Source organism: Engraulis encrasicolus, chromosome 10 (assembly GCF_034702125.1).
Source record: "Engraulis encrasicolus isolate BLACKSEA-1 chromosome 10, IST_EnEncr_1.0, whole genome shotgun sequence".
NCBI classification, from domain to species: Eukaryota; Metazoa; Chordata; class Actinopteri; order Clupeiformes; family Engraulidae; genus Engraulis; species Engraulis encrasicolus.
The window spans coordinates 5,159,589-5,173,128 of record NC_085866.1 but is presented as its reverse complement, the minus strand read 5'-3'; the positions used below and the strand labels follow the sequence as shown (position 1 = coordinate 5,173,128).

Below are 13,540 nucleotides of genomic sequence, written 5' to 3'. Positions count from 1 at the left end.
TAGTATTACATACAGAATCACCACTCCCGATTTTACCCATGCCTGCAGTTCTCCTAGTGGTCGCTGTCGAGATACGGCTCTGAGCGCAGCAAGCCTGTTCTTTCTAAGTGGAGTCTGCACTCCCCCTAGAGTGCAGTACCACCCAGAAAAGTGGAGTCTCTCGTAATATTCTTACATTATCTGTGGTGTGTTTGAGTCAACGATGCGCGCGCATTCATGAGGACGTTGACTCTGAACGGGTCTATTATCAGACAGGACAGTGAAGGAGAGACAGGAAGTGAGCTGAGAGAGATAGAGACAGGGAAGGGCTGGCAAGGGATCTGAGCTGGAGGGGGAATCGAACCCGGGTCGACAACAGAGCAGACGCGTGCCCCACCGTCAGCTTCATGGTAGGGCCAAAACCTTATCTCACTTGTGATTAGGGATGCATTCCAATATGCAACCTTGCGTCCTCCACTTGGGCTTGTGGCCTCACGTTTTGCTGATGCCCCGCCTCCGGAGAAAACAATTCCCCACTGTCAGCCTAGCCAAAACAATTTTGGGGGACTATTCTTCATGCATCATCCTGCTTGAAAATGAGAAGATGTCTTTACAATTGAGCTTTTGCGAGATATCGAAATATAATGCTATTGTCAGTGATGTCATCACGACGTATTACTTCCTGGTTCGAGGCCACAAGCACAAACAGTGGAGGACACAAGGTCGCATATTGGAACGCACCCTAGATCTGGTGATAACGAGGCTACCGTCCGGCCTGAGCTGCTTACCGATCTGAGTCCTGGTGCTTCCTCTTGCGGTCGTCTCTGTGCTCTCGGTCCCGGTCTCTGCCCTTGTCCTTGTCCTTGTCCTTGTCTCGATGTCTGTCTCGGTCTCGGTCCCGTTCGCGGTCTCTGTCCTTCGCCCGGTCGTCTTTGCCGTTTCGTACAGACTCCTTCTCCTTCAGACGCTCCTGCTCTCGAGCCTTCTCCCTCTCCTTCTCCTTCTCCTTCTCTTTCTCCTTCTCCTTGTGGGCTTTGCTGAGGCGACCTGTTCAAAATAAACAGAAAAAAAAAACATTTAGTAAATTGCTCTGACTGAGCACAACTACATCACTGTGTAAATACTCATCAAGTTGGAAAGGCGAGGACAAGGGGACTCTAATCATGTCAAGCACCAATTCAGTAAATTATCTGGACTGGAAGTAGTTTGGCAGTTTGTGTATGTCTGTGTGTGTGTGTCTGTGTGTGTGTGTCTGTGTGTGTGTGTGTGTGTGTGTGTGTGTGTGTGTGTGTGTATGTGTGTGTGTGTGTGTGTGTGTGTGTGTGTGTGTCTGTGTGTGCGTGTGTGTGCGTGTGTGTCTGTGTGTGCGTGTGTGTGTGTGTGTGTGTGTGTGTGCGTGTGTGTATGTGTGTGTGTGTGTGTGTGTGTGTATGTCTGTGTGTGTGTGTGCGTGTGTGTGTGTGTATGTGTGTGTCTGTGTGTGTGTGTGTCTGTGTGTGTGTGTGTGTGTGTGTGTGTGTGTGTGTGTGTGTGTGTCTGTATGTGTACACCCTGACAGCTGCTGTTTGTGTGCTCGTGGAAAATCAAGCCTGGGCAGCCTGCAGGGTGCTGTTTAGTTGTTTGAGGTTGCAACGGCCAACTGTGGACAGACAGGCCGTCTACCTGCTACCTGCTCATATGTCACCTGTCAACGAGGGCCATTGCTCTGTTGTCCTGTGCCACCCAAAGCTGAAATACATCATCTAAAACAGGGGTGGGAAACCTATGTCTCGAGGGCCGCTTGCAAGTTTATTTATATAGCGCATTTCATATACAGGTGCAACTCAATGTGCTTCACAAAGTTAATGTAATAGAATAATATTAATAATAGAATAATAGTAATAGAATCTTATAAAATACATTTGCAATACAATTAAGTTATATTCAGGAGACCTAGAGAAGGTGGGGTCTGTTTTAAAGGTGGCTGCCCTCAATACAGGGCTGAAGTGCGGGGGGAAATCCTAGTTTGTGTTCATAGTACGGCCCTTGGAGGACTTTTACGGCCCTCGGATGAATTTGAAGTGGCCCGTTAAATGAAAAAGGTTCCCCACCACTGATCTAAAACAACAGTGTTTCCCTGACCCTGTGGTTCCCAAACTTCTTCTGCCAGGACCCACTTTTTGCCATAAGTATTTCCGCAACCCCCATCCCCTCTATACAGCAAACACTATTTGCTAATAATGCTCAATTTTAATTTCAGACTCACAAGAGAAGTAAATACATTTATTACCCATATAAGTGAATAGTATTATTAACCAATTTATGGTTAAATTGGTAAATAATAATCTGCGTTTTCCCTGTTTTCATTTGAAGTCCCTTCTTTCTGCGACCCCCCCCTGCAGTACCTTCGCGACCCCCCTAGGGGGCCCAACTCCCAGTTTGGGTACCACTGCCCTAACCTAACGCTGCTAGGACTGCTACTGTAGGCCTAATGTACTCTATTGCAGTGGTTCCCAACCTTTTTCTTCAGGGACCCATGTTTTTACTATTGTAAGATTTGGTGACCCAGTGCCCGCATGAGAGGAAGTCACTTGATACGCTCTGTCTCCTCCGAAAACTCATTTTAGTCATCATTTTATTCCTCAATTCGTCTTTGTTCAAAAACAGAATAAATGTTTAATGCAGCACTTAAATTTTGCTGCTTCTATGCATTTGTCATTTATTCAACATGGGCTACATATGGTATTAAAATGAAACCCCTTAAAACTCAAGAGGGCTTCGCGACCCCCCGTGGATCTTTGGCGACCCATAGGCTGGGTCCCGACCCATAGGTTGGGAACCACTGCTCTATTGTACTGTAATGCACTGTACTCTATTGAACTGTCCGTACTGTAATGTAGTCTACTGTACTGTACTGTACTGTAATGTAGTCTACTGTACTGTACTGTACTGTACTGTACCGCACTGCACTGGTTTGATAGCTCAACTCGATAGCTGATACTGAAAAACATCATTCTTGAAAACTCAGCTTGACCTTCACCCAAGGTCTTGGAGCTTGTTTTCTAGAACATTCCAGGTGTTTTTTTTTAATTTTTCATAAATATCCAAGCCATAAACATAAACAAGGTAATGGTGATGCACCAAATATGTCATCACGGAGATATTTCCACATCAGCAGTCTGTTGGTCGCCTTTAGGGCTGACTTCCAACTGACTTTTCCACTGTTTACCGGTCAACACGAGTGAGAATGTGTCTGGGGTGAGGGGCAGTAGCAGTGGCTGATTTAGGTAAAGGGACGAACTAAACAGCGACAAAAGGCTTAACAAAGGTTGATAGTGGTCTGGCTGAAAAAGTTGACACTGTACCTACAGGGGTGGGCAGTTATTTTGGCCCAAGGGGCCACATTGGGTGTAGAATATTGACCTAAGGGCCAGGTGTCGCAGGCAACTCGCCTGTGTCAATAGTAAGAAAGTGTAAGCAGACGTCATGTAACGTGTCAGCTTAGCCATTCCTGCACATTATAATAAAATATACTTAGATGTAGCTACTACTACTTGGTCAATCTTAAGTTCACAAGACCCCTATTTTAGGTAGCCAGTTTAAAAATGTTGAATGACCATATGAATTTGGATTTAAAAGTTGTCTATTTGTAAAGACTCTGCAGGCCAGATGAAATGGCTCAGTTTGCCCACCTCTGCTGTACCATGTAAATAGGCAGCTCTTGTGATTGTACTACCAAATTTGGGGTTGGCATACAAAACATAACCAAACTGGCAAGGGGAGTCAACTGTCTTGGGGCCCCTCCAACTTTACTAAACTGCTGTACTGGATTGAGAGGCTTAGGTGCTGCGTTTGAGAGCCTAGCAGGCTGAGACTCACTGAGGTATCACTGTATTTGTAGTAAAGTTGTATGTTTTTAATATGTCTGTATTGGACATGAAACTCACTGAGGTCTTTGTTGTATTTGTGGTATAGTGTGTTGTATTTGTGGTATAGTGTGTTGTATGTTTTTAATATCTCTGTGTTGGACTTGAGACTCATTGAGGTATCGCTGTATTTGCGGTATAGTATGTTGTATGTTTTTAATATGTCTGCATTGGACATGAAACTCACTGAGGTCTTTGTTGTATTTGTGTTATAGTATGTTGCATGTTTTTAATATGTCTGTATTGGACATGAAACTCACTGAGGTCTTCGTTGTATTTGTGTTATAGTATGTTGCATGTTTTTAATATCTCTGTATTGGACATGAAACTCACTGAGGTATCGCTGTATTTGCGGTATAGTATGTTGTATGTTTTTAATATGTCTGCATTGGACATGAAACTCACTGAGGTCTTTGTTGTATTTGTGCTATAGGATGTTGTATGCTTTTAATATGTCTGTATTGGATATGAAACTCAATGAGTTATTTGTTGTATTTGCGGTATAGTATGTTGTATTTGCGGTATAGTATGTTGTATTTGCGGTATAGTATGTTGTATTTGTGGTATAGTATGTTGCATGTTTCTAATATGTCTGTATTGGACGGAAGAGTTGTCTGAGACTCACTGAGGTCTTTGCTGTTTCTCTCGTAGTCCTTGCGCGTGACGAGGCGTAGCGAGTGCTGACTGATGGTGGCCGTGTTCCCCCCGATGGCCAGCTTCACCACGGCACGAGCGTTGTCTGGATCCACCCCCTCAACCTGAGGCACGGAGACGAGACGACAGGAGACGAGACGAGAGGAGAGAAGACGTTACAGCTGTCTGAGCTGCTCAGTGTCCATCACAGACACAAAGGAGCACACACGTACGCGCACACGCACACATACACACATGAGCGCGCGCGCGCGCACGCACGCACACATACACACAGGAGCGCGCGCGCGCGCGCGCGCGCACACACACACACGCACACGCACACGCACACGCACACGCGCACACACACACACACACACACACACACACACACACACACACGCACACACGCACACACGCACACACGCACACACACCAGCACGCAGGCACACACACCTTAGGCTGACCAATCAAAGACACACCAGCCAAACAGATCAAAATACACACCGGTTCAAATGCTCCCAGACAAAAGCGCTCCGATCTGTATGTCAAAAAACATTGACTTCACTTTCCTCCACCAAACATGCTGCCCTTTTGCCCAGATAACAATGAACTCAAACAGGACAGAAGGAAAAGGGCCACTGGGACCTCGAAACAAACAATGGCTACAGTTACATGGCGTTTTTAATTCCAAATGAAATAGTTTGTTCGAGTTGACTTTGATCTTACATTTAATTCCCAATTGTGAAGTGTTAATTCGGAATTAAATGTCTCATGTAAACGTAGCGAATAACACACAAACAGCAACAATAACATTTAAGTTAAAAACTTCCTCTATATACAGTAGATCTGACACATTACAAACAATGAAGTTTATTACGCTACAGAAAGATCTGGCTTTTTCTATAGAACACTTTAGTTAGATTCATGGCCCACAGTGTCGATATAATGGGAAGCTGAGAACACGATGACCAGTGTTGCCAGATTGGACTGTTTCCCGCCCAATTGGGCGGCTTAGGATGGCTGTGTGCGGGTAAAAATGGCATTTAGCAGAAAAACCTGCCCAATTTTTGCCATAGAAATCAATAGAACTGGGCGGGATTTTGTGCTTCTAGGTGGTTTTTGAGCATTTTTTGGGCTGGAAATCATCAGCCTCATCTGGCAACACTGACTATGTCCTCAAAGGACCTTTGGGGTAAAGACTCCTCAGGCTCATCACCTACCACTGTGAGAGAGTCTGTTGTGAAGCAAAATAATTGACCTTTTCTTATGCTGTAACAAATTGGCTAATTATGTTTAAGAAATGCCCCATATTTTAAATGACAGAAATGGCGATTAAAGCCTTGTAATACATTTTAATACCCAGAAGAAGCCTGGAAACACTATTCTTTGACCCCTCTAGCTAGCAATTACATTGAAGGTCTGTGTGTGTGCCTTAAAACGCCTTGAAATTGTTGCTGTTAAAAAAACAAGCTGCAGGCAAAAACGACTTTAAACACATGGCATTGTGCCATCATAATGCAATGCTTCTATCATAAGGAAATATCTTATCATTAAATCTCGCCTGTGAGCGTATGTAAAACTATCCAGATATACCAGCCACATATCTGCAGAGTCGCATCTATTTTGAATCTCACTTCCATCACCCAGAAGTTCTGGGCCAGAATGACTAGACAGCATTGCCATTACTGAAAATCCATCCAGACACACCAGCAGCAACAATCACAATACAAATCACATCTAGTTTGCATAGCACTCCTAACACCCAGAACTGTCTTAATTGTATCGCCATCACTGAAAATTCACCCAGGCACACCAGCCATAATCGGCAAACTGTCATATGTACACTGATGTGCTATCTTGGATGAGTAGCACTACCCTGAGCAAATTCAGTGGGTGGTGTACACTGCCTCATGATACCTCCAGAGGTGACACACTGTCAACATGCACAAGTGACCATCAATTCAGACAGAAAGGATGGAAAAAGGAAAAATGGTCTGTGACATCACCAGACGGAAAACCATTTTTGAGGCATATTTTAGTCACCATCTCATTTCTACACATTGCCCATTTGCACGACAGCAGGCAACATTCATTAACAATTAGGGCTGTTTCGTAACTGGACAGGCTGGTATCACTGAAGTAGGATTGACTTTGAGTTGCATTGCATTGTTTTGGTGTCCCCTTTATGTTTTTTGAGTGTTGCGGTTTGCATGGCACCTGCCATCATAAGGTCACCATTGAGCGCCCTCCCTATCTGTCAGTAGAGGACACGTATGGCAGCACATCCTTACAGCCCCTCTCCCCTGAGACACATGTTAGTGGAGGAGTGGAGGGATGGAGGAGATGGAGGAGAGGAGGATGTGGGATGGTGGGATAAGGAGAGGGGAGGGGAAGGACTTAAGGATGGAGGGATGGTAGGATGGTGGGATAAGGAGAGGGGAGGGGAAGGATTTAAAGTGATACTGTCTCATTTTTGGAAATAAGCTTATTTTACAACTCCCCTTGAGTTAAACAATAGGGTTTTACCATTCTCCTGTACTTTCAACCATTGTCTGGGTATGGCAGTGCAAATTTTACCTCCAAGCTAGCAGTTAACATTGAGTCCTATGAGACCAGTTAGCCGCCGGCTGGTCTCATAGGACTCAATGTCAACTGCTAGCATGGAGGTAAAATTTGCACTGCCATACACAGAGAACGGTTGAAAGTACAGGAGAACGGTAAAACCCTATTACCGGTATTTAACTCAAGGAGAGGTGTAAAATAAGCTTATTTCCAAAAATGGGACAGTATCACTTTAAGGATGGAGGGATGGTAGGATGGAGGGATAAGGGGAGGAGGGGAAGAATGGAGGAGATGGAGGAGGGGAGGGATGGAGGGAGGGATAAGAGGAGTGGAGGAGAGGAGAGGAGTTGGAGGAGATGGAGGAGACTGGATGGAGGGGTCACCTTGGCGTAGAGGTCTTTGGGGTGGTGGGATAAGAGAAGGGGAATGATATAGGGAGGAAGGAGATGGAGATGGAGGGGTCACCTTGGTGTAGATCAAGGGTTCCCAACCTTTTTGAACTTGGGGCCCTCTTGAATTTTTCAGAAATGTTTGGGGCCCACCTCTGACCCAATACACATTAAAACTGAAATATCAACAGCAATACACTCACAACTATTATTTTCTTTTTTGGAAAATGATTTCAAGGCCCACTTGGAATACCCTCTGGGCCCACAGTTTGAAAATCACTGGTGTAGAGCTCTTTGGGGTGGTGTGATAAGAGCAGGGGAGATAGAGGGATGGAAGGGATGTAGGGGTGGAGGGGTCACCTTGGCGTAGAGCTCTTTGGGTTGGTGGGATAAGGGGAGATGGAGGGATGGAAGGGATGTAGGGGTGGAGGGGTCACCTTGGCGTAGAGTTCTTTGGAGTGGGGTAAGAGGAGGGGAATGATGGAGGAGATTTAGGGTCACCTTGGTGTAGAGCTCTTTGGGTTGGTGGGATAAGGGGAGATAGAGGGATGGAAGGGATGTAGTTGGTGTAGGGGTCACCTTGGCGTAGAGTTCTTTGGGTTGGTGGGATAAGGGGAGATGGAGGGATGGAAGGGATGTAGGGGTGGGAGGGGTCACCTTGGCGTAGAGTTCTTTGTGTGCTCCGCTCAGCACCAGCACGCAGGCCCCCGGGCCCAGGACCAGCTGCTCGTCCTCCTTGCGCTCCTCGCCGGGCTTGGGCGGCCGCTTGGGCTTGCCGGGCTCCAGGTCCTGGATTTGGGAACGGTCGGCGCCGAGACCCAAACCTTTGGGCCGCAGCTGGTGCTCGATGGGCTTCACATCTCTGGAAGAGGAGAGGGAGGGGGAGAAAGAGAGAGAAGAAGAAGACAGACAAGAACAGAGAGAGAGAGAGAGAGAGAGAGAGAAAGAGAGGGAGGGAGGGAGAGAGAGAGAGAGAGAGAGAGAGAAAGACAGAGAGAAAGAGAGAGAGAGAGAGAGAGAAAGAGAGCGAGAGAGAGAGAGAAGAGAGAGAGAGAGAGAGAGAGAGAGAGAGAGAGAGAGAGAGAGAGAGAGAGAGAGAGAGAGAGAGAGAGAGAGAGAGAGAGAGAATTGGGTCGGAAAGAGACAGTGAGAAGAATGTCCATTAGACTTCCTATCAGGCAGGCAACATAGGCAAACACGATAAAGACATTTCAATATTTTCTAAATCCACCCCAGTAATTCAATCCCAGAACCCAAAAAAATGAGTCGGAATGACCGGAATCCAAATCTCCCACCCCCCCAAAAAATTGTTTATTCATGAGACCATCCTACTACCTAGATGTCTAAACTGCATTTCTGGCTGGCTCAATGATTGGATGAAGAGCACCTTGTGGCGCCTCAGTAGGTGTCTGTTACTGCCGGGCATAATAGAGGACTGTCAAAGAAAGCCCCGGTAAGCACAGGAGAGCTGCAGGCAATTTCATAAAGCAAGTGACAGCTGTCAAGTCCACAGCAAACAAATGCACATCACACCTTACAAACAAATAAACAGCAGCAGCTTTGGTACATCCAACCCAGAGGTGTGAATATATGGGATATGAATGAATTATTACACCAGAAATTCAGCATGGGATTTAAAGGAGCACTGTATAGGATGGTGGTTAGGGTATATTTTGCAACTATGCTGCTCATTGGAACTCATATTGCCAAATTTGACCTTTTCACTTATCAACACTGAAAAGACATTCAGATTATTGCACCAGAAGACATAATCATATATATATAGATAATATAAATATAAAAATATTAAAACAAAATCAGACTGTAACACATGTAACTCTTGAAAACAAGCAAAAAAAAAAGTCTTCCTGCTTAGGGTATCCAATCAACCAACTACAGTGTTTCCCACAGAAATTTTGGAAACTATGGGGGCAGCCGGGGTGTATTTTGTCCGGGTGAGGGGGGGGGGGGGGGGGTGGGTCTTCTCACACGGGCCTTTTTTTTGGGGGGGGGGGGGGGGGGGGGGTGCAGGTTGTATTCTTGCAGCGTAAATGCAAAACGGCAAAACAATGACTACAGTATGACATTGGCGCATGGAGAAACTGTAGGCCTGGGCCTATATTTCAGCCATTTATATTTTGAGGAATAAGGCTACATAAGATTTTACCCATGACTTGTATAATAGTAGTACATTGTCATTGTCAAAAAATGCAGTACAGTGAATAATTTCTGTTTACAACACAGTTTCATTCGTCCCTCATGCAGGGGTCTGGGAAACAATAAAACAAAATAGGAGCAGAGATAAGAATTTAAGAGCACTGTATGAAATTGTTAACGCATAGATAAAAAGGGTCTTAGAGGGTAGGCTATGCCTTTTTCCCCCACACATATCTGTAGGCGTACACATTCTACATGAGGGGTGCTGGTCCACAGGGCCAGTTTTTTTCCAAATTCCTCCCATTAAAAGGGCTCCTGAACAACATATGACACATTTATGTCTATATTCACATTCATTACACATTAATTTCTATATGCAGCCCGATGTCTCCTCTGCTGTGTCAATGAAGGTCTGTCACCAAACTCATTACAACTGTAAAACAAAGCCTAGGGAGTGTTAGTAAACTCATCCCAACTGTCCCTTCTCTGAAGGTTTTTTTTTTAAATTGCTCCCAAACCCAAGTAAACTACAACATACTTGACTAGGCTTTTGATCCCTGTCTTTCAAGCACTTGTGGTTCTCTCTATAGCAGGGGTGCCCAACCTTTTTTTAACCAAGATCTACTTTTGAAGTTGATGGTCTGCCGTGACCTACCAAGTCAAATTTAAGGATGTCAGTGTGAAAATGTAAGACCACCATTTATTAATCACCATTATTATGAACAAAATGTTTTTAGAAGGCTACTATGGCCGTATCTTTTCAGTGTGTTTTTAAAGTGTGTTGAATAGCCTATCTTTACAAAGCAATGCAGCACTGATAGTATGCAGAGATAATTTCAGTCATACACAAGTCATAAACAACTGAAACAATTTCTAAATGATAAACATTTGGAATATAAAAAGGCACATAGGCCCTATTTCTAAAATATGATGAAGCATTATCATGCCTTCAGTGGTATAGGCTACAAATTAAAAAGGGCTCAGAAATTCACCATTTGTTATGGGTAAATAGTAGGCTAATATGAGAGAGAGAGAGAGAGAGAGAGAGAGAGAGAGAGAGAGAGAGAGAGAGAGAGAGAGAGAGAGAGAGAGAGAGAGAGAGAGAGAGAGAGAGAGAGAGAGAGAAAACTCATTGGATTGGTTAACACCCCTGTTAAGAGTGACTTCTTCTGTGAAGGGTTTTTTTTCTCAGCTCTCTGGGACAGTAGCACAGAAAAGGCTTTCTATTGTGAGTTTGGCCAATCGTTTTTTCCACAACTGGAACAAGAAACAGCACAAATTGAAGTGAATTCCATACATGTCAACAACTAACATTTCCCTTACACGCGGCACGCGATGTAAACGCAGTTAGCGATGATGCATGCGACTAGTAGCGATTTGGACGAAGATCCTCGCATATCGGCGTGTCATAACGCATCGTTGCGCACATGTTCTGTTACTCACCCGATGTTACACGTGTGCACACATGAATCAACTGTAATACCCTTACGGTCACTTCCTAATGCTTTCCCCTCATTCTGTGTTACCGTGGTTACTGTGTTACTTATCTAACCAATACAGAGTCTATAGGATGTATTTACTCCAGGAGGAAAATGCGAAGGAAATTCAAAATCGTAATTCAAATCGTTTTTAACAAAAACGGATATCGTTTAAAAAAAAAAAAAAAAAGTAATTTTTATTTTTTTTTTTATTATTTTTTTTTTTTTTACATTTTCGTAAACTATGGCGGCCAAATTTAAACTATGGCGGGCCGCCATAGTTTCCTCAATGTATGGGAAACACTGAACTATTGAAATGGTTGGCAGTTGATCCTCTCATAATCAATTAACTGCAATCGATTGTTTGTAACGGTCACTCTTGGACGTGTTACCGAGCCACAAAGCCAGCCAAGCCAACAGCCAGAGAGGTAAAACTGCAGCATCACCCTCCCTCCATCAGCCTTCCACAGCCTCCATGGCGTGCAGGGCAGGGCAGGCGGCCCATCTATCCCCTAATGAGGCTCCTCACCCTGGGGCAGCAGACATGAGAAGCAGCCTGAGGAAAACACTGGACTGGAGCCATGCCTGCCTGCCTGCCTGCCTGCCTGCCTGCCTGCCTGCCTGCCTGCCTGCCTGCCTGTCTGTCTGTCTGTCTGTCTGTCTGTCTGTCTGTCTGTCTGCCTGCCTGCCTGCCTGTCTGTCTCTCTGCCTGCCTGCCTGCCTGTCTGCCTGCCTGCCTGCCTGCCTGCCTGCCTGTCTGCCTGTCTGTCTGTCTGCCTGTCTGTCTGTCTGTCTGTCGGCCTGCCTGCCTACCTGTCTCCCTGTCTGTCTGCCTTCATGCCTGCCTGTCTCTCTCCCTCCCTGCCTACATGCCTGCCTGTCTCTCTCCCTGCCTGCCTGCCTGCCTGCCTGTCTGTCTGCCTCTCTGTCTGCCTTCCTGCCTGCCTGCTTGCCTGCCTGCCGGCCTGTCTCTCTCCCTCCCTGCCTGCCTGCCTGCATGCATGCCTGCATGTCTGTCTAGCTGTCTGCCTCTCTGTCTGCCTGCCTGCCTGCCTGCCTGCCTCCTTGTCTGTCCGTCTACCTGTTTGCCTGTCTGACTGTCCGCCTGCCTGCCTGTCCTGCCTGCCGCAGCTTTTGACTCTTCTTGCTGGCTGTTCAATAACTTTGTTTGATGACAAAGGGAACAGGCTGACAGTGTGACATCGGCAGGGGGTAATAATACATCAAAGCCATCAGTCAGCAGAAATTAAAAGTCGCATCGATTCACAATGAGGACGTGCTACCTGCCACCTAGACACTGGATGACGTGTTGCCAATGAACCAATTTAAACCCTTCCTCAGATCAGAGCTTAACTAACTGGGTTAGACAAATAACAAGGGTGGTGGTGGTGGTGGTCTAATATTTAAACCAGTGTTTCCCAACCAGGGGTACGTGTACCACTAGGGGTACGCGAGCACACTGCAGGGGGTACTTGGAAAAATGTAATTTTAACAAACATATGGAGCTTAGTTACATTGGGATGGAGAAAGCGATATACAACTTGACTTAGGGGGTACTCATGGCACAATGAAAAGGCTTGGGGGAACACAAGACAAAAAATGTTGGGAAACATTGATTTAAACTGTCAAGTTGTGCAACATAGGCCCTGCCGTGGCTCAGACAGTAGGGCACTGCACTGTCGCGGCGGGGAACTGGGTTCGATTCCGGCCCGAGGTCATTTCCCGATCCTCCTCCACTGTCTCTCTCACTCACTCACTTCCTGTCACAACATCTCTAACTGTCCTATCAAATTAAGGAATAAATTCCCCCGGCCCCACCCATATTTAAAAAACAGTTGTGTAACATTGCCACAAAGTCTAAATGTATGAAATGCACTATACTGTATAAATACATCTGCTTCGCCTCGCCTTGCCTTCTACAGTACAAACAGAAGAGTTTGTCTATAACCAAGAGCTCTTTCAGTGGGGGGAAACTCTGATGGAAGCGTGTTTGTGTAGAGAGCACTACAAAGATGATGATGACATTGTGACCTTGATAATCCCAGACTAGCTCCCCTCCACAACAAGCGTAAGGAAATAGGGCTGTAATGATATTGAATCGAACTGAGATATCGCGAAACACAGAATCACAATACTGTATCGCGATAAAAGAAGACCGTATCGTGACACGCCCTTTTAAAGTTTTGTTACCCATTAGTCCAGAAGACAACCATATGATATGAGGTGATATCAGTTTCAAATAATCATCATTGTTATATTTAAACTTTTTTAAATCATTAGTAGCCTCTTGTTACCTATTCTACCTATACACTATCATAGTTTTTATTCATAATTTTATTTTATAATGTTGGCAATTGTGAAATTGTGGGGTGTATCGAACCGTAGGTCATAAATCGTGATATCAACTAAATCGTGAGTTGAGTGTATTGTCACAGCC

The 13,540-nt window shown here is 45.3% G+C and overlaps 1 protein-coding gene across 1 annotated transcript in view; it reads right to left on the bottom strand.

Moving 5' to 3' along the window:
• gpkow (G patch domain and KOW motifs) overlaps positions 1–13,540 on the bottom strand; it is a 35,960-nt gene that overhangs the window by 7,325 nt on the left and 15,095 nt on the right. Inside the window, exons 5-7 of the mRNA XM_063207920.1 lie at positions 8,126–8,330; positions 4,510–4,642; positions 768–1,026 (exon numbers count right to left, since the gene is read on the bottom strand). Of these exons, the coding sequence (XP_063063990.1) occupies positions 768–1,026; positions 4,510–4,642; positions 8,126–8,330 (597 nt within the window). The remainder of the gene's footprint in view (positions 1–767; positions 1,027–4,509; positions 4,643–8,125; positions 8,331–13,540) is intronic.